Source organism: Equus przewalskii, chromosome 11 (assembly GCF_037783145.1).
Source record: "Equus przewalskii isolate Varuska chromosome 11, EquPr2, whole genome shotgun sequence".
Classification (NCBI taxonomy): Eukaryota; Metazoa; Chordata; class Mammalia; order Perissodactyla; family Equidae; genus Equus; species Equus przewalskii.
In genome coordinates, this window is record NC_091841.1 from 10,948,649 (window position 1) to 10,975,432 (window position 26,784).

The 26,784-nt window shown below is 57.7% G+C and overlaps 1 protein-coding gene across 16 annotated transcripts in view; it reads left to right on the top strand.

The window, feature by feature from the left end:
* Nucleotides 1–7,311: 7,311 nt before the first annotated feature.
* The window catches only part of DGKZ (diacylglycerol kinase zeta), a 41,052-nt gene continuing 21,579 nt past the window's right edge, over nucleotides 7,312–26,784 (top strand). For 2 of the 16 annotated variants that reach the window (XM_070564949.1, XM_070564950.1), the window contains exon 1: nucleotides 16,493–16,794. In XM_070564949.1, the coding sequence (XP_070421050.1) occupies nucleotides 16,619–16,794 (176 nt within the window). In that variant the 5' untranslated portion in view covers nucleotides 16,493–16,618. Of the gene's footprint in view, nucleotides 7,839–16,279; nucleotides 16,799–18,692; nucleotides 18,987–26,784 lie in introns of those variants that run through there. The other 14 variants (XM_070564951.1, XM_070564952.1, XM_070564958.1 and 11 more) reach the window with 12 other exon arrangements.

The window sequence follows — 26,784 nt, forward strand, 5'->3', positions numbered from 1 at the left end:
TTCCTGACTCTGTGCCTTTCTTTGTGGGGAGCGGGGGGTAACAAGAGTAGGTTTATTTTATATTCTTTTTCTTTTTTAACTTGTTTGTTTGTTTGTTTGTTTGAGGGAGATTAGCCCTGAGCTAACTGCTGCCAATCCTCCTCTTTTTGCTGAGGAAGACTGGCCCTGAGCTCACATCCGTGCCCATCTTTCTCTACTTTATACGTGGGACGCCTACCACAGCATGGCTTGATAAGCGGTGCTGTGTCCGCACGCGGGATCTGAACTGGCGAACCCCGGACCGCCGAAGTGGAACATGCGAACTTAACCGCTGTGCCACCGGGCCAACCCCTTATTTTATATTCTGACGGCAGGCGATGGGGGGGCAAGGGGTGTAAGAATCCCTATCTGCTGGGTTCCCGCTCCCAGCCAGGCGCAGAATTCAAACGAGACGCTCAAAGATTTCTGCTGCATTCCCCCACCCCAAGGCTCCTCCAAGTTCCCAAGCACTGTGCTAGATGCTTTCCACGTGGTACCCAAGTTGACCCTCCTAGGACCTGCCACTGCCTTGGTCCTTGTATCCTTGGCCTCAGCTGGATTACAAAAGCAGACTTCAGAGTAACAAGAGCTGTGTTTGACCGCTGCAGCTGCCACTTGCTAGCTGTGTGTGGTAGGCAGAGTTCTAACATGGCCTCCAAAGTTCCTGCCCCATGGCAGACATGCCCTGTTTCATCCCCTCCCCTAGGGTATGGAGGGGACCTGTGAACATGAGAGGCTGTCACTCCCATAATTACGTGACCTTTTGTGGCAAAGGTCAAGAGATTTTGCAGATGTGATTAAGGTCCCCAATCAGTTGATTTAGAGCTCATCAAAAGGAAGATGATCCTGGGTGGGCCTGACTTAATCAGGGGAAGGCCCATAAAAGAGGGCCTTGGCCCTTCCGGAAGAGAAAGACAGCTTCTCACTGGCCTTGAAGAAGCAAACGGCCATGTTTTGAACTGCGTGGAGTGGGGCGGCATCCAGGAGCTGAGGGCCTCAGTGCTGTCGTGGCAAGGCGCTCACTTCTGCCGACAACTGAACCAGCTTGGAAGAGGACCGCCGGCTCCAGGTGAGACCCCGGCCCAGCCAACACCTGCACTGCAGCCTGGTGAGAGCCAGAGCACAGGACCCAGCCGAGCCGCGCCCAGACTCTGAGCCACGGACGCTGAGGTCATACGTGTGCTAAGCCGCCATGTTTGTGGTGATTTGTTATGCAACAAAGGAAGCGGAGAAACTATGGAACCTGAGTGTCTCTGAGCCTCCATTTCTCCGTTTGTCAAAAGAGGATGTAACGAAGGCCCGATGCGTGAGGCTGTGTGGGGATTCCACGTGGTAAATTACCCACGGTGCTTAGAACAGGGCCCAGCGCGGAGTGACTCGGAGAAAGGCGAGCTGTGCATTTAGAGGCAACTTCAATGCGGTGTGCTAAGGGCCAGGCCAGGGATGCTGCCACAGCACGGAGCGGAGCCTCCCCCGTACTCAAGCAGCAAGGGCTTCCTGGAGGAGGTGACAGGAAGCACTGTTGGGAGCAGGCAGGAGAGAGGAAACGGGCATTCCAGGAAGAGAGAGCAGCCTGGGCAGGGGCCTCCAGGGTGGGAGGGAGCAGGAAAACGTCGAGAAAATTCAAATCGTTCAGAACAGCGGAAGGCAAGGATGCTGAGGGCTGAGGCTGGATGGTGATCGGGGCCAGATCCAGAGGGGCCTCGAATGCCACGCTAAGGCATCTGGACTTGGGCACAAAGGCAGGATACTGTCATCCTCAGAAGCAGGGACACGGTGGCCAGATGGTGCCCACGCCAGCTGCCACCACAGGAAAAGTTGAACAAGACCAGACGGAATTATGGCCATGAGGCCCCATCCTCTATCCCCCTTCTTCCCAATGATGGGGAGCTCTCTGCCCACTGCTGGGCATCAGTTTTAACTGCTAGGACATGTAGGCCTCTAGAGCAAGGCCATTCAAGGCTGGGCTCTGGGCCCCAAGCTATTATTATTATTAACAGTAACTTTTAGCACATCACATTTCCTGATTGGTCCATCCATTCCCTCTACTAGTCATTCAACAAACTGCCTTCAAAGGCCCCCAGGCTGGCAGTGGAGGCTGGGGAGTAAACCAGCCATCAGGGCCCATGTGATGGAGGAGTATACGGGATGTTAAGGAGACACAGAAAAGTGCCATGTAACCCAGATTTGGTGGGTCAGGGCGGGCAACTCGGAGGAGGTGGCCCTTGAACCAAGTCTTAAAGGATGGGTAGGAGTTGGTAAAGTAGAGAAAGGCTTTGAGTGCTTGGGGTGGAGGGAATGGCAAGTGCAAAGACGTGGAGCCATGAAAAGCAGGGCCGGGACTGGGGAGAGACCAGGGGGTGGTTAAGGTATAAAATTTCAAGAGGCGTTTGTAGAAGCCTGAGAATGAGTACCTCCCTCAATTTTGCATCCTAGGCGCCCCCTTGCTTCACCTGAGTCCTGCTCCTGGGTATTGCCCTCTCTGGGATCGAAAGAAAGAACACGTCATCCCAAAGGTGATGAGGAGCCACTGAATATTTTTAAGCCGGAGAGTTTGATAATCAGATTTGCCTGTTGGGGGCTCCACAGGGGGTAGAGTCAGGAGTCTGGAGATAATTGGAAGGAATTATCAACAGGCGTTAACATCAAATTGGCTGTGGGGTGCAAGGAAGGGGGTGGAGCCCAGGATGACATTTAGGCGTCTGTCTTGGAGGCCACAAGGGTTGACGAGACTGTTTCCCGAGCCAGGGAATGCTGGAGGAGGAGAAGGTTCGGAGAGAAAAGGAATTCATTTTAGCACGTCTCGAGTTTGAGTTGCTTGCAGAGTGTTCATGTTGACATGTCGGTTTCGGGCTGGGGAGAAAGAGAGCGAGGTGGAGACAAGGAAATCGTCAGCATCCAGGCGGTATGTTCGAGACTTGGGTCTGCACAAAGGGAAGAGAGGTGAGGGCAAAACTCCAGGGAAGATGGACATACGGAGACAGCGGAAGAAGAGGCGTGAATGAGAAGGCTGGGAAGGAAAGGAGAGGTGAGTGTCCCCGAAACTGATGGAGCAGGGAGCTTCCAGGAGCCACGCTCAGAGGCGTCAGATGCCACCTGAGAGGCTGGGAAAGATGAGAAAACAAAGTGTCTGTTCGCTTTGACAACGAGGAGGCCACCGGTGCCCTCGGTTGGAGGCGCGGAGGGGAGAGCTGGGCCAGGTGACCCCGGGGGAAGTCTGAACAGGAGGGATGGACGCGAAGACCGAGGAGGGCGGGAGATGTAGGTGGACTCCTCAGGGAGCTTAGCTGTGAAGGAGCCGAGGCAGGCAGGCGACTGGAGTGGGAGGTAGGTAAGATCAAGAGCAGCTGGGGGCTGTTCTTTCAGATGGGAGAGAGTTGACCATGGTTATTTCTAGAAGACAAAAAGCCAGTAGAGAGGGAAGATGATGGATGAGGGGTGGGGAAGGGACTCAGGGAGCGGGTGGAGAGGTCCACCTGGGACCTGAGAAGCCTGGAGAGAAAAGGAGGGCATTCTGTGGGTGCAGAAGGTGGGGAGACAGGAAACTGAGGGAGCCCCTGATGTCTGTGAAGTTTGGGGATAGGGCAATGGAGAGGGCTGGCATGGGAGTTGATGGGGGGAGGGGGAGTTTGAAATAGTCGCTCAAAGGAATGGGAGACAAAGCTGACTTTTGGTGCGACCCGTCATCATTCATTCAATCATTTAACAAATATTTTCGGGGTGTCCCTTATGTGCATGGCACCATGCCAACAGTGGAGTTCAAACAAGACTCGGCTCCTGATATCCAACGCCTTGAAGTCTAGCATTCTCCCATTATAGACTAGTTACCACGTGCCAGGCATTGGACTGAGAACTTTACTTGTCCCAATTAGGAATCCACAGAACCCTAAGGGGTGGGTATATTTACAGATTAAGAAAGTGGGGTTCAGAGAGGTGAAATGACTTGACCAAGGTCATGCAGCCAAAAGCGGCAAAGCTGGTACTTGAACACAGGTCTGTTTGGCTTCAGAGCTTGTGCTGCCCCTCCAGCTCTCCAGCTCTCACCCCAATACCCCTTCCCGTCTGCTCTAGAAGCCCTCCCCCCAGCCCAGCTTTTCGTTCTTGCGCAAGATGCAAGAACGACAGGGCTTCCTGGAGCAATAATCTAGAGAGGCCAGGGTGTGGCGAGCAGGTCAAAGTGTGGTCATCTGTGGTCACCAGCGTATGCTCATCCATCCAAGGCAGGCTTCCCCACCTATGTTAGGATGCAGGCTTAATGCCCTTGTACCATCCACCTCTTAACATAGCACGTCCTCAGGGCTGTGTGTCACCATCCCTAAGGGGGGGCGTCTTCAGGGCGTCCCTAGTGAGGGAGCTGCAGCCTCCACACTCTGTCGTCAGCCTGGCAGCCAGCCCTGCGGCATGCACATGTGATGTGATGGCTTTCACAGCGCAGTGACCCTGCTCAGATTGCCACAACAAACCCTTTGTTACACCTGGAAACCGAGCAGCCATGGCGGTGCCTGGAGCGGGGATGGGATAGTGCAGGTTCCAATTCCAGAGGGCTCGACCACCCCAGGGGCCATCTGGCCAAATTGGGACCTCTCTGACACAAACAACAGGTGCCCCTTGGGTTGTGGGGGAGGGGAGACAGGCTGGGAACTCACCTCCAAAGGAGCCTGAGTCCATTTGTCATCAGAGTGGCAGTTGGGAGGGAGCTGAGGGCCCTGCTGTACTTCAGCGTGACTTTGGCAAGTGACGCAGCCTCTCGAAGCCTTGGTGTCCTCATCTGTAAAATGGGACCCACCCTCATAAAGTTGCCGTGGGGCGTAGGTGAAAGCTTACACATGGGGCTCTTAGCACAAGGTCAGTCATGCAGTAAACACTCAAAAGGCATTCGCTACTATTTTCCGAGCGCAGAGGCGATGGGCTGGAGGTGTTCAAAGGAGCGAGCGGAAGCTGCAGAGGCTGGGGAAGGTGGGTCGCTGGGCAGAGGAGGAGGCCTTCGTTTTTCCCGGGATTCTTGGAAAGAGGGCGGAGCACAGCTAAAACAGAACACAGTCGGCAGCTGGTCCTGTGGGGGGGGGGTGGGAGGACAGAGGGGAGAAGCTCCCCTCTTAAAAGGATTGAGTAGGGAGAACTCGGCAGGAAAGAGCAGAACAAAAATCCAACCTGGAAACCCAGCAGTTAGACAGCTGGCGAGAGACTGCCAACCCAGCCAGAACTGCCATAATTCACGGTATAGGAGGCCACCGTGGGCCAGGCTGCTCGGAAAATTGGCAATCCCAAGGGTGAGGTGGGGGGTGGAGTTGTTGCCGAGTGCCCTGCCCCACCCCGTGGTAGCAGGGATGCTTCAGAACTTGGCCTTAGGGAGGAAGTTCCCCTGTGGCCAAGAACCTTAATGCAATTCCATTTATTCCATTTATCCTACATGAGGTGGCTGGACCGGGAGAGAGGAGGCAGAACCCAGGCGGCCAATTCCTTCCCTCTGGGAGTTTACAGATGCGGGAAAGAGGCAAATGTGAGGCTGTTACTGTGGCGGGCAGCGTGAGGGAGTGGCAAAGGGCATGAGTTCCGGGGCCAAAAACCTGGATTTCAGCCCACTCACTGGCTGAGCCATCTTGAATGAAAAAAATCTCTTGAATGACATCTCAGCGTCCTCATCTGTAACATGGAGGAAGTGATAATATCTAGCCCCAGGGCTGTGATGAGACTCACATGAGATGTTACAGCGTGAAGGGGAGAGCCCGGACAGAGGCCCAGGAAACAGGGATGGGCTGAAGGAGGTGGACAGCGTCTGTAGTGGAGTATTGGGGGGTGTGCAACTTGAGAATGGCCTTGATGGATGGACAGGATTTCAGAGAAGGGGACACACTCCAGGCAATGGGAACAACCTGAGCAGAGGCACGGCAGGACAGCCACTGCAGGGCTGATGAGAGCTGGAGGAGCTGTGAGCGGCACAGCTCTGCCCGGTTGTAGCCCTCTCTCTGCCTCTGTGATCCTGGTCCCTCCCACTTTCCTAGGCTCACAGTCAAGGGGCGGAAGACAAGACACACACTAGATTAGACATCTGATGAAAAGGGCAGTGGGGTCTGGGAGAAAGGAGAGTGCCTTTCAGCTGGAGCCATCAAGGCAGACTTCCTGGAAGAGGAGGCGTTTGAGTGGAGCCTCAGAATTTGTAGTACGTCAACAGAAGGGGATTTCAGATGAACAATGCTGTGCAGGCCTGGCGCCAGTTCCCAGAATGAAGGAGCATAGACGAGTGGAAGGAAATGGACGGAATCAGAGGATAGGATGTGGGAAGAGCAAGGCAGGCCTTGAACGCCAGGCTAACGTATAGGCAAGGGCGAGCCATTAAATGCTGCAAAGGGAGAGCAAATGCTATGGCCAAAGGTAGACTTCAGAAAGAGGAGCCTGGGCGGGGAACAGGAGGCGTTAGATCTGAGAAGTTAACCAGGGTCCCACCATCATCCAGATGTAACGTTCAAGTGATGAATACCCCAAGGACAAGAGGAGATGATGCAAGGAGGGACCATGAGATTTAGAGGCGGAAGAAGAGGGGGCGTCCAAGATGGACCACAAGGAGCCCTCTAGTCGTTCCTTTCCCAGTGGGCTTCCCTCTCTCCCATCAGCCTCTCCTAACCCAGGAGGCTCATTCAACCTTCTGGGAGACCCTGGCCCGGGAGCCTCGGGAGGGCAGGTCAGAAGAGGCAGCCGCGCCTTGGGGCTGGCGACCGAGGGCTCCAGTTGGGGAAGTTCCCTCACCCCCAGCGGGGTCCCTCTCCGGGCAAGTCCAGAAGATCTCTAGGCCTAGAGACGGTGTTACCGGCGATCAGATCCATCCCCAAATTCAAGGCGTCCCAGAGTGTGTTCCTGTGCCCCTTCCCCAAATCTAACCGGGTCTCTAAATTCCCGTGGCGCCGACGGGGTTAAAGCCAGCTCATGTCAACGCCCCCGCCCCCCCCCCCCCCAACCTGCCCGGCGCCGCGGCGAATGCCAAGCCGGAAAGCGCGGGACGAGGGGGGGGGGTGGGGGCGCATCGCCGCCGCTGAGTGACAGGCGGGGCTGTGATTGGCAGCTGCCGAGCCGCGGGGTCCGGGGGAGGGGGCGCAGGGGTGGGCTCCTCGGGCGCCCCACGCCCCCAGCCTTGCGCCCCGGGGTAGGGCTCGTGCCGGCCTCCGCTGGGCCGGGCTCGCTCCTTCCGTGCCCGAGCCGGGCAGGCGGGGCGGGGCGGCGCCTCCCCCCGGACCCCGCGGGCTGGCGGTGTCTCTAAGGTGACACTCGGGCGCGCAGCAGCGGCGAGCGAGCTCCGGCTCCCGCTCCGCTCGGGCTCCGGCTGCAGCCGTCCGGGGGGCACCCCGGCGCGCACGACGCGGCACCCCGACCCCCACCGAGGACCCCCGCCAAGGACCCCCCGGGGCGCGGGAGGCTCCCCGCCGGCCCCTCCAGGCGCAGCGCCCCGCATCCCGCTGCTCCCGTCGGCGCAGCCCCGGCGTCGGGAGGGACGCGCGGGACCCAGCACTTGCCTTGGTCCTCGCCGCGCGTCCCGGGGCCCAGGAGGAAGGGAGACCCAACTTTAGCAGGGAACCCCGACAGGCCGCGGAGGCCGCGCGAACCGGCTGCCGCAGAATGGCCGAGGGGCCGGGCGGTGGAGGGCCCCGCGGGGACGGGGCTGGCGGCGGCCGGGCGGCCGAGGAGGAGGTGGTGCGGCGGCGCTGCCGGCGCGGGGAGGAACCCGCGGTCCCGCCGCCGTGGCCCGAGGGCCCCCGGGGCATGGCCGCTGGGCCCCCGGTGGAGGAACGCTTCCGCCAGATGCACCTCCTAAAGCAGGTGTCCTACAGGTAAGGAGAACGGGGGCTGGGGGGCGGGGGGCGCAGCGCTTGGGACCACCCCCATTTTCAGTTGACATTCATGGAGCGCCCGCAGCTGGCCCCGCGCCGCTCTAGGCCCTGGGGATTCAGAAATGACTTCCAGGGGGTCTCTGTCCTCCGTGTGCAGGGGGAAGGGAGAGCTTCTGGGACCCCTTCTCTATATGAACCGTGAAAGCCCGATTCATTCAACACGGAATTACTGATGCCAACTGCGTGCCAGGCACCGCACTGGGCGCTGAGGGGAGAAATAACCAAGACGTGATCCTTACAAACCCCTCTGCCCTGGGGAGAGCCGGGAGACACCCCCTGGCCCTTCTGCTGGGGAAAGAGGGACCCCTTAGTCATTCACTAGGCCCTACCTGAGCTCTCCTGTGTGCTGACCCTGTGCTAGGCACTGGCTTGTGGAAGTGACTGAGATGCTCCCTGCCACCAGGGCTGAGCCCCTGATGCCTAGAGATGGGGAAGGGAATCCGCTCCTGGACCCCTTTGCACCAGCAGGCCCTCACTGGCACCCCCAGTGGCAGGCTGAACCTGGCGCCTCTAGCCGATTCTTCTTAATTAAACCGTCTCCGCCTGTGAAAGATCCCCAGCCTCCGCGGTCCAGCCGCCTCTACTCAGGGATCCCCTGGAGGAGACAGCTGGAGTGGGCCCCAGGGACCACTTCTGTGACCTGGGATGGAGACAGTGAGGTGCCCCTCAGCAAGGGTGGGTAAGCTACATGGGGGGGGGACATGGGAGGGGCAGCCCGCACTTCCCTCTTCCCCTCCCAGACCACAGCCTCGACTTGGACAGGCTGCCCCCGCTAAAGCCCCTGGCCCAGCGTGACCTCCTTTGCAGGGTCCAGCAGGGACATGGAGGCATCTGCAGTCCTTGAAGCCCTCAGCCTAGTTAGAGGGGACAAGGTCCCCATCTGGTTACAACCTCGGGGCTTTGGGGTGTGTCTGAGGCTGGCCTGCTTCTCTCTGGGGCTTCTGGGAAGGGGTTTCATAAAACCAGCCCAGCCCCGGGAGCTCGAAGGGCTCCGGTATTTTTAGTGGCCATGAGGCCTCCATCCCTCGGGGAGGTTGAGAGAGAAGGAGTGGGGCTTCTCCGCCATCATGGAGGGAGATGCTCAGAGTAAGTGGGCAGTCGGTTAGGTTCCCGGGGGTTCCACCTTCACTTCTGGGGAAGGAATCAGAGGTACACTGGGCTCCATTACCAAGTCCTTTCAGAATGCCATGCTGAGAGGAGGGCCTCTTCTGTCTCATGCCTTCTGGTTGCAGATAAAGGAGCCCCTGAAAGTCCCTTAAGGGAGGAGAGTGCAGAGGAATGGATGAGGGATGGGTATAGACTGTAGAAACCTGAAAGAAATGTTAGTCTGGGAGTCAGGAGACCTGGCTTGTATTCTGTTTTCTGCCAGTGACTTGCTTTGTGTCCTTGAGCTAGACAATATCCCTCTCTGGGCCTCAGTTCTTCCCCTATAACATAAGGGGGTGACTCTAGGATTTTCCTTGGCTGTGAGTCAGGGACAAACAGCATCTGGGCCTGGAAAGGAGACCAGAATGGGGTAGAGGCTTAGAGGATAGGGAGCAGAGAATAATTAAAGAGCTGAGATGGAAGATGCTGCACGCGCACACACACAGAGGCAGCTGCAAGGGCTGGGATTCCCCTTGGGTGGTTCCTGACTGGAGGCCTCTCTACATCCCAAACTTGAGGTCTCTAGTCACTAAGGATGCAAGGTAACTGAGCCATGGCTCCTCTCTGGCTGTGAAGGGATCAGGAGACCACTGGGTCACCTGTGTGAGGGCTGCAGGAGACAGCCCCAGGGTGGGCTCCAGCTGTCAGCCTTGGACGGGTCAGGCAAGGCACCTCTTTGTACCCCAGGGTCAGGCCAGGAGCCCAGTCTTAGGACCAGACTGGACAGAGCATCAAGGCAGGAAGAGCCCCCTGGGTAAGGGGCAGAGGAAGCCCTGGGAACGAGACAGCAGCCCTAGGCTGCCCAGGGGACCCCAGTGGAACGAGCTGTGCTTTCCAGCTAAGCCCTCCCACGTGGCTGCAGAGCTGAGTGGCCTGGTGACCAGTGCCACCCTTCCTTGTACAGGCCATGGGGGCTGGCAGGAGCTCAGGCCCACGGGGGCCCTTTTCACGTCCCTCTGCCTGCCACCGTTCCCTGCAGCTCTGGCTCGAAGCTCAACCTCCCACCCCTGCTGTGAGGAGTTGCTAAGAAAAGCAGTTGAAAGCCCTTCACACAGAGAAAAGGCTTTTTAGATAGGAATGCGGGGGCAAAAAATCTGAGGGCGAGGGGTGGAAGCGGAAGCTGGATTGAGGCCTGGCTGCCTCTGACGTCAGCGAGGACGGGGGCTTTCAGCAGGACAGTAGAAGCTTTTAGGGGCGTGGGGGTTTCTGAGAAACAGGTTCCCTTCATCCCACAGCCCCGGCGTGGGCTGGAAGCAGCCGTGGCAGCTGGTTTAGGTGATGGAGAGATGGCAGGTCTGTGCCAGGAGAAACTCGATGTGGAGGGAGTGGGGGATGCAGGAAAATAGGCAAGAGAAAGACTTGAGAGAGGTGGTTTCTTGTTTGGTTTTAATGGGATCTGGTTTCCAATAAGTCCAGAAAGGGCAGAGAGGTGATGCTCTTATGTCTTGCGTCTGCATCTGGGCATTAAGAAAGTTACCTCCCATACACTTAAGGAAGTCCTAAATGCTCAGGGTTGGGCTCAAGAAACGACTGGAAGGTGGCCTCCAGCCTGGGAAAAGCCAGAGGGGAGCAAGGGGCATTGGGTTTGGTCTGAAAGGACCCGTCAGAAGATGCAGAACTTGGGCCTCTGAAGCTAAGCCCAGTGGTTCCCAAACTACATCACCTGGGGATCTCTTTTCAAATCATTTCTAAAGCCCTAGTCCTGGAGATCCTGATACACATAGTCTGGGGTTGGGCTTGGGCATCTCAAATTTAAAAACCTCCGCCACCTAATTTTGATAGCCAGGCAGGTTTGGAAACCACTAGTTTCATCTGTGAAGAAGCTGAAGGAGAGAGAGAAAGGGAAAACGGGAGCCGAATGACTGGGATGTGGCTGGCAGGGGCCTTCCCCGTGCTGCGTGCTGTTGTGGCCCCAGAAGGGCCTTGAAGGAAGACCAGCACCTCTGTCTGGAGTTCTGCCCCTGGGCCACGCACTGTACGACGTGAAAGTATGGGACATGGTCCCTTCCCTTGACAAAAGTGTGATCCAGTACGGGGCCAGACAGTAAATATTTTAGGCTCTGGGATCACATGGTCTCTGTCACCCTGCTCTGCCATTGTCGTGCAAAAGCAACCATAGATTATATGTAAACGAATGAGCATGGCTGGGTTCCAGTAAAGCTTTATTTATAGACCCTGAACTTTAAATTTCATATCATTTCCACTTTCACAAATATTATTCTTTCACTTTTTTCTAACCATTGAAAATTGTAAAAACCATTCTTAGCTCACAGCCATACAAAAACAGGCAGCAAGCCAGATACGGCCCGTGGGCCATAGTCTGCCAGCCCCTGATCCCATAGATGGGACAGGACAAACACATGGGAAAACCAGCTGATGGTGGGCATTGGGCAGAGTGGCACATGCATTCTGCCACGAGAGGCAGTGCAATGCACACGCATGCAGACTTGGGGTCAGAAAACCTGGGTTCAAATTCCAGCCCTGCCCCTTCCTCGCTGGGTAAGTCGCTTTCACCTCTGACCCTGTTTCCTCATGGAAACCTGGGATCAGTAATACCTGCACAAGAGGGTGGCTGGGAAGATGAAAGAAGATAAGAGACGTGAAGTTCCTGACTCATAGCAGAGGTGAGACAGATCTTTGGCCCTCTGCGGCTGGACCGCCTTGGGGGTTGGGGGGGTCCAGGAAGGCCTCTGAAGGAGGCAGACCCTGAGTGATGGATGGGTGGTGAGACCTGAGGGTGGCAGAGTTAAAACAGAGACTTAAGAGCAAAGGGCTGAGCAAGCATGCATGTCCCAGCCTGCGGCCCTCTCCATACCCGCTCCACTGCCACAGAGGGGCTTGGGGGAAGCGACTGGGGGTGCCAATTGGCAGGGGAGGGTCCCCCAGCAACGGGCACGGGGCTGTGGGTACACAGCTCCTCGAGGGAGGGGCACCTGATCCCACTCTCCCTGCTGCTATTTACCAGAAGCTAAAAATAACCCAGGAGTGACAGGGAGATGGGGCCGATTTGTAATTTAAATAGCAACAGGATAAAGCAACACGCTGCAAGAGATCACATTCTGTCCTGAATTAAAAATGCAAAAACCGGGGGCAGAGAGCGGAGCTGCAGCGGGAGGAGGGGGCCTGTTGCCAGAGGAAGCCGGAAGCTGGGGGTCTCTCCATTTTCCTTCCCTTGGGAAGGGCGGGGCCCGGGCCAACTCCCAGAACGCCTTCCTCCCTCCAGGGACCTGAGGTTCTTGCTGACGAGAGAGTCGAAGGCCAAGGAGGGCAGAGCCGGAGGTGGAGCCAGGCTCATCATGAAGGCAGCAGCCACCAGGACTAAGATCCAAGAAAGAGGGTTTTCTCCGACCCTGTTTTGACAGAGGGTGCTTGGGGCATGCCCCCCAGCAGCTGATGCGCCCCCAACCCCTCGCACCAGTGGGCACAAGCTATTCGGGCATTTCAGAGGGGAGCTGGGAGGACCAATTCCAGCAGAAGCATTTAAACAGCTTCTCTGGTGTGTGAGCTGCTGAAAAACCCCAGGTCTCATTTTTGCTTCAATTGGTGAAATTTCAGAGCCGAGCATTAAGAGAAAGTCCTCAAGGGTCCAGGTCCAGAGGACAAGGGCAGCACAGGCTGGGGAAACCTCTGTTCAAGGATACACAGAGCGAGTCGGAGAGGCCTTTGGATTCGATCTGGCTTCTGCTGGGCTCCGCCGTGCTTGACCAGTGCTCTCGGCCTGCGATGTCTGGGGAAGGAAGACTAAGTGGGGAGCGCAGAGTAGGTGGGGGTTTGAGGACCACTGGGCAGCATCTTACTGGTAAGAAGTTGAGCCTCAGAGAAGTTAAGCAATTTGCTGAGGTCCCACAGCCAGGAACTGGTAGACCAGGATCCAGATTCAGATCGGTTTCACTCCAAAAACTCCTTTTACTCTGTCAGGCTTCCAAGAACCTGGACTTCCATCCTTAGGATCTTTTCTTTTGGCTCTATACCAAGTGCACATATCCCAAGGAGTGGGGGATAAAAGATGCTTCTGCCATCTGGGTTTATGAGCCAACAGATGGGGGGAGCGGGGGAGACTTGCGGGGCTGGAGTCCCCCTGATCCTGCCCTGGGGGCTTGATGCTACAGTCCAGGCTGGGGGCAGAAGAGAGTTCTTTAGGGCAGATCCAGCTGACCCAGATGGAGAGGAGAGCCACCCAGGCTCCCCTCCCCTCCAGCCGGGGGCCTCGGAGGTACCAAAGGACAGTTTCCAAGAGAGATCGTGGTTTGAGGGACCACCTGTGTCTGCTGGGCTCCCACAGCTCTCTGGCCCCAGTGGGAGAGAGTCCCCAGCCCCTCCTCCAGATTTCCTCCTGCTCAGGACTTTAATGAGGCTTCCCAGAAGGAGCCTAATCGAATTTCCATCTGTCACTAGCCAGCGGCACTTACAGTCCAACGCAGGTGCATCTTGCTCCTCTGTGGGGCAGGGGCCAGCGATCGGCAGGTACTCTTGGACTCTGGGTTGTTCCCAAGGGCTTCAGCAGCTACCTGGATCACAGGCCTAGCTGCTAGGGAGGGACTTAGCCTCAAAAATCCCCCATGTCTCACCAGAGCCACTCACGGCAAGAGGAAGCCAGTCCCCCTGCCCCTGTTCAACTTGTTGGACACCGTACTCAATTTCCATAGGAAGTTACTGAGCACATACTGTGCACCCAGCACCTAGCCAGCAGCAACAGAGGCTTCAAGAATCTTGTAAGGAGACAAGACTAATGTGCCCAAAAGGCCACATGATCTAGGAATATTCTTGGGAATAAAAATGCATGCGAGAGATAAATCAGTGGGATGGGAATGCTGGCTCTGGAGCAGGCTGTGACACTTAGTAGGTACTTACAAAATATTTGTCATATGAATGAATGAATGAGTGAAAACCTGGAGATCAGGGGAGGAGATCCAAATGAAACCAGCAAAGCTAGACAAGATCTTAGAAATCATCGGGTCCAACCCAAAGATGTTAAGTGACTTGCCCAGGGTCACCCAGCACAGGCTGGAGTTTGAACAAATGGACTCAGTGGCTGGGGCTCTTTCCACTTCCCCACTTTTGTTTCTTGGGCTGGGGTCTGAAGGATGGAGATTTTGACTGGCCAATCATTAAGGGCGGACAGGGTAAGGAGAGCAGCATATGCAGAATGGAATGGCAGGGGTGAGGGCGGCATGTTGAAGAGAGTGCAAAAAAGGAGGGAAGAAATTGTCCAACAGTTGCTTCAAGGCAGGCACCAGCATGGTGTGGGCTGAGAGGAAAGCTCAGCAGGGAAAGCCTGGACGAAGAGGCGAAAAAGAAAGGAACCGGAGCAGAAGGAGCCTTGAAGGTCAGGCCAAGGAGGCTGTCCTGGCTGGTTATGAGAGCAGAGGCTGTCCAGATCGCAGGTGGAGTGCTTGGTGCCCTGGTACATTTCTTCTCCCCAGCTCCCACTTGCTCATCCAGGCCACGGAAAGTAGAACGCCTCACTCTCTGGGGCCTCCACAAAGCCCAGAATAATTTTCTTACCCAGATTCCTCTTCCTGTGTGGATCTGGCTGGATTCTGAGGGGTCCCCAGCTCCCCAGTTGCCAGCACATGTTGTCCTAGGAACTGCCAAGGGCGTCCTCCCCAGCCTTGTGCACCTGTGCCTTCCAGTCCTGCCCTCCCCCACCCCACCTGGAAAGTGATGACAGCTTCAGAGAGTACAAGGCCGAGGGGACCCCAGTGCCCCAGCTGGGACTGCTCTGCCTCCCAGAGCCTCCAGCTGGCCCAGCTTCCCCTCCAGGAGCCACATTTCCTGCTCTCTGCTGTTCCAGGGCTGTGAGAAGCCTCAGCTGGAAAACAAGCCCAGCCCCATTTCCTCTGTTTAACTGCTCAAGCTACTTGCAGAATCCCTGGGAGAGGGCAGGGCCCTGCAACAGCCTCATTCTAGAATGGCCCTTGGCCTGGCTGGCAGAGTCTCTGATGGGCCACAGCATGAGGGATTCAGAGGTGAGGGGCTGGAGGGAAAGCCCCTGCTATGCCACTAAGCCTGGAGGGGCAACGGGATGTCTTATTTAAAGGCACAGACTCTGGGGTCCGATTCTTATTTCCACTACTGACCAGCTGGGTGACCTTGGACAAATGAACTTAGCAGCTCTGTGCCTCAGTTTCCCCATCTATAAAAGGAGGAAAATAACGAGAGCTGCCTCATAGGGTCGTGACAAGGATTCCAAGGTTTGTGGCGTGGAGGTGTCCAAGAAATATTAGCTATTGTTTTATTATTACTGAGTGTTAATGACTCATGACATAGCATGACTTACTAAGCAAATATTTCTTGAGAAATATTATGTCCCAGTCATGAGGGACACAAAGGTGATTACAGCATCAGAGGGAGCTCTCTGAGGATGGCATCGTGAGCACTCCCGTGTCTGCACGTTCTGTAGCGTAAATGTTTATTGAACTGAACTGAGCTGACACCATTTGTGTCCTCGAGAAATTTACAGCCTTCTGGGGTAACACACACATAGAGAGCTAAAGAATTAATTATAGAGCATTGTGAGTAAAGAGCGCTTGAGGAAGGTACACTTTCCATCCTGGAACCAACCTGAATAATAAAGAGTAAGCGTATGCCTTACAATTTATTTACCAAGTCCCTGTGATGGCCCCAAAGTCCAGCACAGTGTGGCCTTTTTTATTCTTCAGACACTTCAAGTGCATTCCTTGTTCAGTCTTTGCTCTTACTGTTCCTTCCACCTAGAATAGTGTTCTCCCAGACACATAGTTCGCTCTCTGTATTCATTCAGATCTGTTCTGAAATGTCACCTCCTCAGAGAGGACTTCCCAGATCCCCCTACCTAAGTAGCACCCCCATCCTCCTCCTCTTCCCCCTTCATTTTTCCCTATAGCGCATCGCATCTCCTGACATTATTTTACATATTGATTATTCATTTCCTAGATGTCTTCCCCACTAGAATCTAAGCTCCGTGGGCTTGGGGCCCTGTTTCCTTGCTCACTGCTATAGACTCTGATGCAGCGCCTGAAACATTGAAGGCACTCACTAAATACTTAGGGGATGAATGATCCAGTTCCACAGCTGGTAGGTGGCAGAAACAGGACAGAGGCCCACATCTTCTAGCTCCAATTTGGTTACTCTTCCCACTCCATCACTATCCACGTGCCCGACCCTGTGTTAGATGATGCGATGCTGACAGAGGTGTTAAGGAAAGAGAACTATATGTGGGCTGAGCACCGCCCACCCATGTACCCGTCAGTTGTGATGAGGTGGCAGCCCTCAGCAGGACCCTGCGGGGAAGGTTGGAGAGGTTAAGTGGAGAGGAAGGCCAGACTGCGGCTGAGGCTCAGATTCCAGCCCGGGCAGGCCTGCTGGCTGCCCGGCAGCCTCTTACTCTTGGGGCTGTCTCCTGGCTGCTGGGCTGGGCTTGTCCTCACCTGCCTCTTGCCCTCTCGTGCAGCTCCTCTTCCCAGCCAGCCTCCTGCCCCAGCCAGCGGAAGGCGCCTGGGAGGCCTGTGGCCCTCCTCTGGGGCAGCCAGCTGGCCTCTCGCAGGGCCCCCCGGTCAGGAAGTGCCGAAAGAGGAAGAGAGTCGTCGGGCAGGATGAGCGTATTGGGGGCCGGCCACAGTACCGGGGGAGGCTGCGATGAGGCCACTGCTCTGGGCCCCGCGGAGGCGCTGGGGACAGAAGAAGGGGAGCAGCCGGGGGCACTGAGGCAGATGTGGCGCTACCGCTCCTGGGACGTGCCACAGATCCCAGCCGAGGCCCCCCAGACACAGTAGGTACTCGGGGCGGCCTGGGCATGGGCAGGGGGACCTCTGGCCCTCAATGAGTCTTTTTTCTGGGGTGAGGGGTTGTGGCATAAGTGGGGTTACCCACCTGTTGTCCAACGGCTCTGCGGAGGTTCAGAAAAGGGCAAAGAGGTTCCTGGCAGGGTGACGGGAGCTCTGATGTTCGAATTGTTGGGGGGCCGTGTGGTGGAGGGCCGAGCTTGCTGGAGGCTCACAGTCGAGGGAGCTAAGAGCAGCGGGATCTGGGAAGAGGAGCCTGCACGGGAGAGCGGCGTTGGTTGCTGGAAGGCCTTTTGCAAACTGCCCTCAGAGCTGGGTGTCAGAACCATTGAGAAACTTCCCCAAAGGGACACATGCACCCCAGTAGGACAGTGTCGACGACTTGGGGACTTCACTGCCCTCCTCCTGGCCACCCTGGCATTGCTGCTGGCTGGAGGGCTGGTGCCCCACCTCCCCTGTCAGACCTTGCCAGGACCACGGGAAACCTGAAGGAAGCTGGGAGGAGGTTCTGAGCTTCTGGGTGCTATTTCTCAAAGCGGCAGGACTGCCCAGAGGTCACAGCCCCCAGCACAGGCTACATGTGGTTGGCTACAGTTGGGAAACGGGCTGCCAGAACCCCAGGGGAAAGGGTGAGAGTAAAGATGACAGGATGTGGCTTCGCAGAGAGGAGCAATAGCAGAAGCAGCGGGCAGTTGGTGTGGGCACCAAGGTCGCAGGATTTGGGAGGGAGCCGACCATGCTCTCCGGCTTCCCGGCCCCACTTTGTGAGCCCTGCAGGGGCTATCAGGGGCTGCCCGAGCTGCTGGTTCCCCCGCACCTGTGCTGGCTGGGCCACTACAGGTGACTGCTCTGGTTCCAGTTGCTTTCGTCGTCTCTAGAGGGGGACAACCTCTGCTGCCCTTGGGGTGTGTTTGTGGGTACCCGCGAGGTATATTTCTGGGTGGGTGATGTGTGTGTGAGAGCGATGTGGCAATGTGTCACCGCCCTCTTGGGGGTATCTGTGCACAGGAGAAAGATGTGTATGTTCTACGTGGGTGTGTATGTTGGTGAATGAGAGTGTGGTCCTTATGTGGCTGTATTTAGGAGTGTGTAAGCCATCTACGGGTTCCGTTGGATAGTGTATTGGGAAAATGCTGCATCTTAGGAGTGTGTGAAAGTCTTGGAAACAACTGTGAATAGCTGTGGAAAGACGAATCTGCATGACAAACGTGTGCCTTCTCTGTTGGTGTGCCCGAGGGTCGCTGAGTGACTTTCGTCCTGGTATGTCCCTCTGAGTGCGAGAGGCTGGAGTGGGAGGCGTGAGTTCGAGCAATGAGGGACGTACGTGTGTATGCGACGCCTGTTTGTTCCGTGTGTATGGAGAGCTCTGTGTGACTTTCGTTCCCGTGGGTGGGATGTGGAAGAGCCTGGGGGTAAGGGTGGAGATTGAACGGCTGTGAGCCGGCACAGAGTGTGCGAGAAAGGTGTCTACTCCGCGTGGCTGTGGGAGGGGAGGTGGTGACAGCTGCCCTCGCGGGGGTTCACTTGTGAGCATGTAGGCTGTTGGGGGGGGGGGCGTGCTCGGAGGAGGAGAAGATTGGGTGTGTCTGCCCGAGATTCCGCGGGATGCAGGCGGACCAGCCGCGGGGACGGGGTGGAGGCGGGGCCTCGGTCGCCCCGCCCCTCTCGGCCCCGCCCCTCCGGCCGGCCGAGGCGGGGTGCTGCGCGGCCGGCGGCCGGCAGAGGGCGCCTCGGGCCGGCGCGGCCGCGCAGCCGAGGGGGCGTGCTCGGCGGCGGGCAGGCAGCGGCCCGGCCAGCTATGCGGGGTCCTGCGGCCGCGGCTGGCGGCACTTCCTGGAGCGGCGGCGGCCGCTTCCCGGGCACCTGGGCGTGGGGCGCGGGGGCGCGCGGCGAGGGGCGGGCGGAGCGAGCGCGCGCCATGGCCGCGCCGGGCGGCACGGAGCGGGCGTGCTGAGCCCGGCCGCCGGCCCGGCATGGGCGTCTCCCGCGGGCCCGCCGCCGGCCGGGGCTAGGGCCGGATGGAGCCGCGGGACGGCAGCCCCGAGGCCCGGAGCAGCGACTCCGAGTCGGCCTCCGCCTCGTCCAGCGGCTCCGAGCGCGACGCGGGTCCCGAACCGGACAAGGCGCCGCGGCGGCTCAGCAAGCGGCGCTTCCCGGGGCTGCGGCTCTTCGGGCACAGGTGAGCGGGGCGGCGGCGGGCACCGGCCGGCATCCTCGGCCCCCTCGAGACTGACAGCTGGCGGAGGTCTCCCCCGGGCCCCGGCCGGACGGGCTGTCTTGGCGTTGGCTCCGTGCGGGGGTCCCCCGGCGTCCAGGCACTGGCGCCGGCCGCTTAGCGCTCCTCCTCTGTGGCATCGAGGCAGGGTCAGCTTCCCGCAGCGAGACAGTCACCTTGCCCCCTGGCACCGGCAGGTAGGGCCCCCGCAGCTGGGCTCTCGCCACTTCTTGGCACTGATAGCACAGGGCTCCCTCTGAGCCTCCTAGCCCCGGTGAGATGGGGGTCCCGCCGCCCCCCTGGGCTGCCGTGGTGCCCGGTCGCCTACTACCACTGCATGGCATCTGCAGAACATGGCCCCGTTGCTCCTGTCACCACACATGCCTGTCCTGGGGCACTGGTCACTGATTTAGTCGCTCAGCGTTTTCAGCCTCTCCTTGGGATTCGGGGTGCCGGGCCACCTGTCCTCCATTGCTCTCAATTAGCAGGGAGACCCCCAAACTCTGCTACTTCTAGACAGTAGGTGTCTCTTCCCCTCCCTGCTTCCAGTCCTTGCTGGGAAAGGAATGGGCTGGACTGCAGTCTGGAATCTGTGCTGGCTGTTCAAGCTCCATCTTGCCCCCTCCCCCAGCACACCAAATGTCCCCATCTTGTGCCTATGACGGGGCTTTGACCAGGACTCTGGTGAGGAACTTGGGGGAGGGTGTGGAAAGACTGAGTACAGACAGCTCATGACAAGCGCACCGGTGTTGGCTGGGAGCCGCTTCCTGCCACGGTATAGCCCCGTGTAAGGTGAGGGAAGGTGGAGCCCCGTGAGGACCCCATCTGGCTCCCTGGGCTGTTTCCTGGCTGCCCCCTGCCCTTCCCCAGTGGCTGAGGAGCTTGTAGCCAATCAGCTAAGGACCCCAGAGCGAACTCAGACTGGACTCTGACCGCTTGGCGTCTGCCCAAGGCCACCCTCTCCCTTTTCTTCAGTTGCCCAGGCTTTGTGGCATTTGGTCCCCATTTTGCCCTGTCCCTTCCCGGCGTAGACTTTACCCACGAGTGACATGGGCGATTGTCTCCCATTTTGTGCGTTGGTGTCCTTATAATGCTGACCTATGCCCTCTGCCTGCCTTCCCCCCAGCAGAGCCCTGCTCTTTGCACCTGCGCTGTGTCGCCAAGCACACCCAGAGAGCTGGATGCTCACACTGCCAGATGGAGCTCCGTGGGCTCTTGTGAAGCCACGCAGGCTTCAATGTCACATACAACGGGGCCAAGAGCAAAGCTTCTGGTACCTCTGTTTTGTCACCCACAGCCCTGCAAGATGGAGCACTTTACACCCAGCTCTGCAGGATGTCGCCTCCAGTGTTCACAGGCTCCGGAGGGGGCGGGAGGGGCTCCACCAGCGGCTTCCTGTCCCTGCCCACAGGGTGCCAAGTGCTGGCTCTTCTGACCTGTGGCTGCGCCCCTTCTGCAGGGCACAGATTTGCACGTGTAGGCATGAACTTTAGGCAGTTCCAGGAGGAAGAGCAAGAAGCAAGAGAGCCAACAAGTACCTTTACATAATTCTTTCAAGTAAGCAGGATTAGTGTTATTTCTCCTCTTTTATAGACGACAAAAACACAGGCTCAAAGAGATAAGTCTTTTGCTCAGAGTCACAGAGCGAGGAAGAGGCCGAGAGAGAATTCGAACTCTAGTCTGATTCCAAAACCCACCTCCCTTTCTGTCTGCCAGGTCCCCAAACAGAACATCACACAGATTCCTAGACCTTCCCCTTGGCCTGTCTGACTCATGGGCCTGGAGGTGGGGCCTGGGTGTTTTTTAAAGCTTCCCAGGTGTTTCTAGTACGCTCCCAAGTTTGAGAAGCGCAGTGTTACGTCACTCTGGGGATGGGAAGTGATCTGATAGGATGCTGAATAGAAGAAAGTCCAGTAGCACCTTGAAAGCATGTAGGAGTGTCCCCAGTGCAGTCGCACTGGGCTGGGGCAGTGGGGCATTCAGAAATGAATGTATTTGGAAAATCCAGTAGACTCAGGGAGAAGGCAGTGGAGGAGAAGACTTTCCCCAGAGGGGCCTGGGAGCTCAGAGAATCGGATGCCCACTGGGGCTGACGTTCCTCCCCTGGCTTTGATCGTAGGGAGCAGGCAGGACATTCAGGATAGTGCGCCCACCCTGGGCACTGTCCCTTTCATGCTGTTTATTTGGTCCTGCCACCTTTGCTGGTTGCCAGTCTCAGGGGAAGGACCCAGTGCCCCAGCTGAATCCACCGCTCCATCTTTTCTGCTCATTCTTTACCTGGCTCTTACTTCCCATTGGGTGTCCACCCTCTGCGTTTCCCCCAACCTGCTCCTCTCCCCTCCCATGCACCCTCGAACCTTGGGGCTGAGGGGCCTGATAAATGAACAGACAGCAGCTGGAAGGGCGGATCAAGGATAGTACGTAGATGGTGGTGCCTGCTGCAGCTCTGGAGAATTCTGCGTTTGGATCTTGGCCCCGTGGGAGAGTTCTGTAATCAGTTCGCACGCTGTCCCGTGGGCCAGGGACAGGTAGCGGTGGGACGTGGGCCATGTGTTTGCCATCCCTGGCCCAGTCAGGTGGAACAGTCTCTGAATGGCAGCCTCTTTGGCATCTTCCTTCAGGAGGCTTTTCCTTAAAGCCCACCTCAGCCCCCACAACTGGCTTGACCTTGTGGAATCTGGGGAGCAATTTGCTGTCTCCCCCATTTTAGCCCAGTAAGACACAAAGCCGAGCGCTGATTCTCCCCAGCTCCATCCCACCTCACCTGTCCTTGTGGGGAGCCCTCAACCCCTCCATCCCTGGAGGAGATAGGGGCCCTGCTGGAACCCCGGGGCATCTCGGTTTTCCTTCAGCCTTAGCATTCAGGTTCTATTGGCCTAAGGTGCCGGGTCAGAAGTGGGAGGGAAGTCGACGCTGCCTCCCCTTCCAGGGCCCACCTGGAGAGAGGCCTCGCTCGTCCTCTGGCCTGGTCCCAGCAGCCTGACCCTGGGCAGGTCCCACAGCTTGTGGATTAGCTGGTTTTGCACCCTAGGGGCATCACTTCACACCTGCAGACATGGGGAGCCTCTGCCCATGGAGCCCCTGGGAGCCTCTGCCACCACTGCCCTTCATTAGTGCTCAAAGTCATTAGTTCCCAGAGGGCAAGAAGCTCACCTGCGGAACAAGTCTGAGACAATAGGCCCCATTTAGAGGTGATGCCACCTGGCCCCAGGTGAGCATGGTCCTGAAGTCCAGGCTGGCAGAGGGTGCCCGCCGGGCAGTCTGAGCCGAAGCAGCCCCGGTTTGGGTTGGTTTTGCAGTGACTGCGGAGGGGGTGTTGAGGGACGCCTCCCACTCCGAGGCGCCGGGATGTCTGGGAGCCCAAGGAGCCTCTCAGAGTGGTTTGTCTGCTCCCACTAAGACTGGGAGTGGCCCAGGTGGCCAGGGGAGGCGGGAGCAAGCCAGAGTCCCTGGATTCCCGCCAGTTTGGGAAGAAAAAGGGGCCTCAGTGGCTGAGCTGTGCGTCGGTTCACCTCCCAGGCCTGCTCCCCACGCTCGCGACGTCTGGGCCAGTGGGGAGCTGGGCAAGGTCGGGAGCTAGGGTAGGGCTCTCAGGGTCTTCCTGCAGGAGTCTCTGCCTTACAGGTCAGGGGAGGGGAGGAGCAGCTCTTGTCATGTTCTCTCCGTGCCGTACGCCAAAAGGTCAAATCTCAGGATGCGGAGCCACCCAGGACACTCAGTTGGCAAAAGAGAGCATGAGAGTGGGTGTCCTCCCAGGCAAGGACAGAGGAAGGACTGAGTGGCCCTGGTCAGGGAAAGCTAGGCCCTGGGCAGCTGGAGGTGGGAGGGCTAGAGAAACAGGGCTGCCCTGCTCAGGGTCCTTGAGCCCTCTCCAGAATTTGCCAGTCACCCCCCAAGCAGAGGAGATGAGTGCGACGTTGGTCCTGAGGCTTGGCCTGTGCTGGTCCCCAGGAGAAGCAGAGGTTAGGTCCCTAGACCCCGCCAAAGGCAAGAAAGAGAGTTTCAAGGTCTGGAAGATGACCGGGGCACTTGCCCTGCAGTATCCCTAGAGTGACACCAGGGGGCGACAGCTGCCCTTGTGGGGAGGGCTGTGGGAGGGGAGCTTCTCGTTCTGGCCAGTCCGCTTGGACCAGACCTGCAGGAGGTGGCCCCACAGATGCCTCCTCCTGGCGAGTTATCTGATCTCTTGCTGCCAGAGTGGGGCCAGTCCCAGTGTGGCAGAAGGCAGGCCCTGAGCTTCCATGTCACCTGGCCCAACCCAGCCCCTCCCTGAAGATCGAGGCCAGTGAGGTGGCCTTGACTGGGCCACGGTCTCACAGCCAGCTAGGGGTTGTCTGGGACCCCAGCTCCGGCCCCCTGACTGCAGGGTCATGTCAATTTGTGGCACATCACAGGACCCCAGAGCCCTCCCTGCTTTCCTGGCGTGGCCCCTTCCCACCTGCCCTCTCCTCATGGAGGCCACCCCCCCCAGCAGTTCTCTAAGTCAGCTTGGGGCCAGCGTGGGTGAGGAGGGGGCTGGCCACCCCTGCGTCCAGGCTCCACGCTTCCCTGGGCCCTGGGTGGAGAGCGGGTACACTTCTGCATGGTGCCAGGCACTCGTCTCTTGCCCCCCTGACTGCTGCTGTGTTTCAGGTCCCCCATAGGGTATCAGCCCCACGTGGCACCTGCAGCGTGGTTCCCCACCCACCAGGGTTCTCAGCTCAGGCCTGGCTGCCACTCCCGTCACAGGTGGCAGCCTTCGAGGGCAGTTCCGGGGGGGAAGTGCCAGCCAGAGCAAGTGTCCTTGAGGAGCTCTCGTTCCGCCATCTTCCCTTTTGCTCTTTCCTCGGCTGAGACACCAGAGACATGGTTAGGCGGTGGGGAGCAGGTCTGAGTGAGCCCACGGGCTCTGTGGCCCGGGGAGAGGAGGGCGAGGTGAGGACATGAGCACCCCCACCCTCCCCTCCACTCCCCTGCGTCCAGGTGAGTGCCATGCCAGCTCATCTTCTTCTGGCGATTACCAGTTGCCAGAAGCTTGTAAAGGCACCAGTTTCGTGTGATCCTCACAACATCCTTGTAGTTGGTTTGCTTCCCATTTTACGATGAGAAGCCAGGGCAGAGAGGTCAGGGGCCCGGCCCAGCATCACACAGCTCACGCCTGAGCCCAGACCCAAGGCTCTTTTCCCAACGCCAGGCTGCCCTCCTGGTCAGCACTCTCTTCTCCTGTTATTTTCCCATCCCCAAACTGGCGGAGCCCGGGAGGGGGTTTGAGTGCTCCGTGAGACTGAGAGACTTTTGTCTTGTGTGGGATTGGAGTGAGACCCAGGAGGTGATCTGCTCCCGGACCTCGAGGGGGAACTGCCACAGGGATCCCAGCTTCAGGGGGAGCAAGGCTGGGCTGGGGGAGACCCTTGAGTAGGGGCACTGGGGTTGTTAGCAGGTTGTCACATGGCTCCCTGGCTGGGTCTGGATGGAGGGGCAAGTCTGTGACCTTTATCTTGCTTTCAAAGGGCAGGGAGCAGGAGACTCAATGGACGTGTTCAAAGGAGCCTGTGCTATCACCCTGGGGGCAGTGGGTGGCTTGTGGCCTAAGGAGAGGTGCTTGGCGCACCGGGCCTCATTTGTACCCAGCGCCTCGTGGTGAGAACTCTCAAGAGAGAGGGAGGGCCCAGAGCGCCCCTCCGCCTTTAGAGACCTGCTCCCCCTTGCTCCTGGCTGAGCGCCAGCTCAGAGCTCCCATGGAGAGGCCTCTCCGCTGCCAGGGCTGAGCCCTATCACAGCACTTGCCAAAATAGCTGTCCGGGAGCCTGGGCCTGCGCCGCCCACGCCCCAGCATCTCGCGGGTTCACAGCTTGCCTGTCTCTCCACCCCCCTTCCCCAGCTTGCTGACATTTTCCTGAGGCGGGGGCGGTTGTGAAAGGGGGCAGGCTGGTTCCTGCTCCCCAGCCCACAGAGACACCCCACTGACACAACCTGCCCCCCTCTCCTTCCTCTGGAAGGCCTCCTTAGGGAGCAGACCCTCCTTCCAGCCCCACAGACGTGGACTTCCTGCTGTGCGACAGCGTAAGGAGCACACTTGGGGTCCCGTGCCACTGCTGAAACCCAGCCACAGAAGACCCAGGGCATCCCCGGCGAGCTCTTCTCTCTCTGGGGGGGTCTCTTTCAAAAATTGTTTTTAAATCTTTTAAAAAACATTAAATATTTTGCAATTAGAAAGGTACACAGAATAATGTCGTACCCGCCTCTTAGCTCGGTCAAATCTTACCCTTATGTCGTATATGCTTTAGATAGAGATGGAGGCCCCCGTCTCCCTCCCCGGAGGAAACCACAGTCCTGGCGGTGGCGGTTGTATGCCCATGCCTGTTTTAAAGTTTCTCCTACATAGCTGTGCATCCATAGCCACATATAGTACTCTTTTTGTGGTTTTGCACTTGATTTAAATGATATACCGTACGTATTCTGAATTTAGATTTTTCCCGCTATATCGTGTGGAGTTTAAGCGTCTTGAAACGTGAGCTCTGGTGAACCCCTTTTAACTGCTTTATCCTATTCCTTTTTGTACCTGTACAGCAGCTTATGTGCCCCGGCTCCTGTTGATGGACATCTAGGCCGATGGCAGGGGTTTTGTCATAGAAGCTGTCCTTCAGAGACTGTTCTGGTACTTGGTCCTGTGTGTGCTGCCCCAGCACTTGGTTAGAGTGGGGTCTCTTCAGCTTAGACACCTGTTGCCCAATTGTGCTCCAAAGTTGTCGTCCTCATTTGTAGGCCTCAGGAGTTACTTTCTTTCTTCGAAGTGTTGGTAAACTGAGGAATTGCTTACTGTGAACAAACACTGTCTCTGTCAAGCTTGCAGTGGTCTGGTGAGGAGGACGAGGCGGGTGCTGTCCCCCTTATCAGATGAGGAAATGGAGGCTCAAGGTAAAGCCTGGCTCGAGGTCACATAGCGAATCCGAGGCAGAACCTTCTGTACCTTTGAGTCCAAATCCTCGGACAAGACCTTTGTCCCCTGCGACCTCTCAGAGAGATTTTGGGCACAGTTCCTGACCGAAAGGCAGGAAAACCCCCGTGTTGGGTGCACGGAAGCCTGCGGGGCAGGGTGGGGCCCCGGGGCTGACCGCGGATTCTGAGAATTTCTTCTAGGAAATGGAGGGGGGAGCAACGTGACCAGAAGGTTCAGAGGGGGAATTAAATTTTGAATGAGGGATGATGGGGGAATGGTGCTCGTAGCAGATGGGGAATGGGAGCCTGCCGCAGACACAAGAGAAGCCAAGGAGAGGGGCCGTCACCAGAGAAGAGGGATGGGGGGGTCAACCGGGGCTTTGTGACACTCTCAGCAGGGGGTTGGGCGTCTCAGAGGGAGACATCAGCAATCCATCAGAGATGAGTTTCAGTTGTCTCTGAGATCAGAGAGCTCAGCCCAGACCAGCAGCGTACCCACCCACTGCTGGAGGGAGGCCTCAGGAGCTGGGCAGCGCTGGGTCACTGGCTGGCCTGAAGCCCTTTGCTCTCAGCTTGATCCGTGAAGCTGAGCCTGGACCATTCACTTTTCCCTCCATTCGCTCTTCAAACCACATCCGGCACTTCTAGGCCCTGGGGATGCAATTACAAGCAATACACCGTCCCAGGGGCTCACAATCTGGTGGGGAATACAGACTTGTAAACCACGGCTGTTGGCCCAGAATGACTGAAGGGGCCGGAGCGTGGGAGCAGCTAACCCCCCAGGAGCCTGGCCTCGGGAGAACTTTCCGGCAGAGCCAATGTCTGAACCAACTCTGAAAAGATG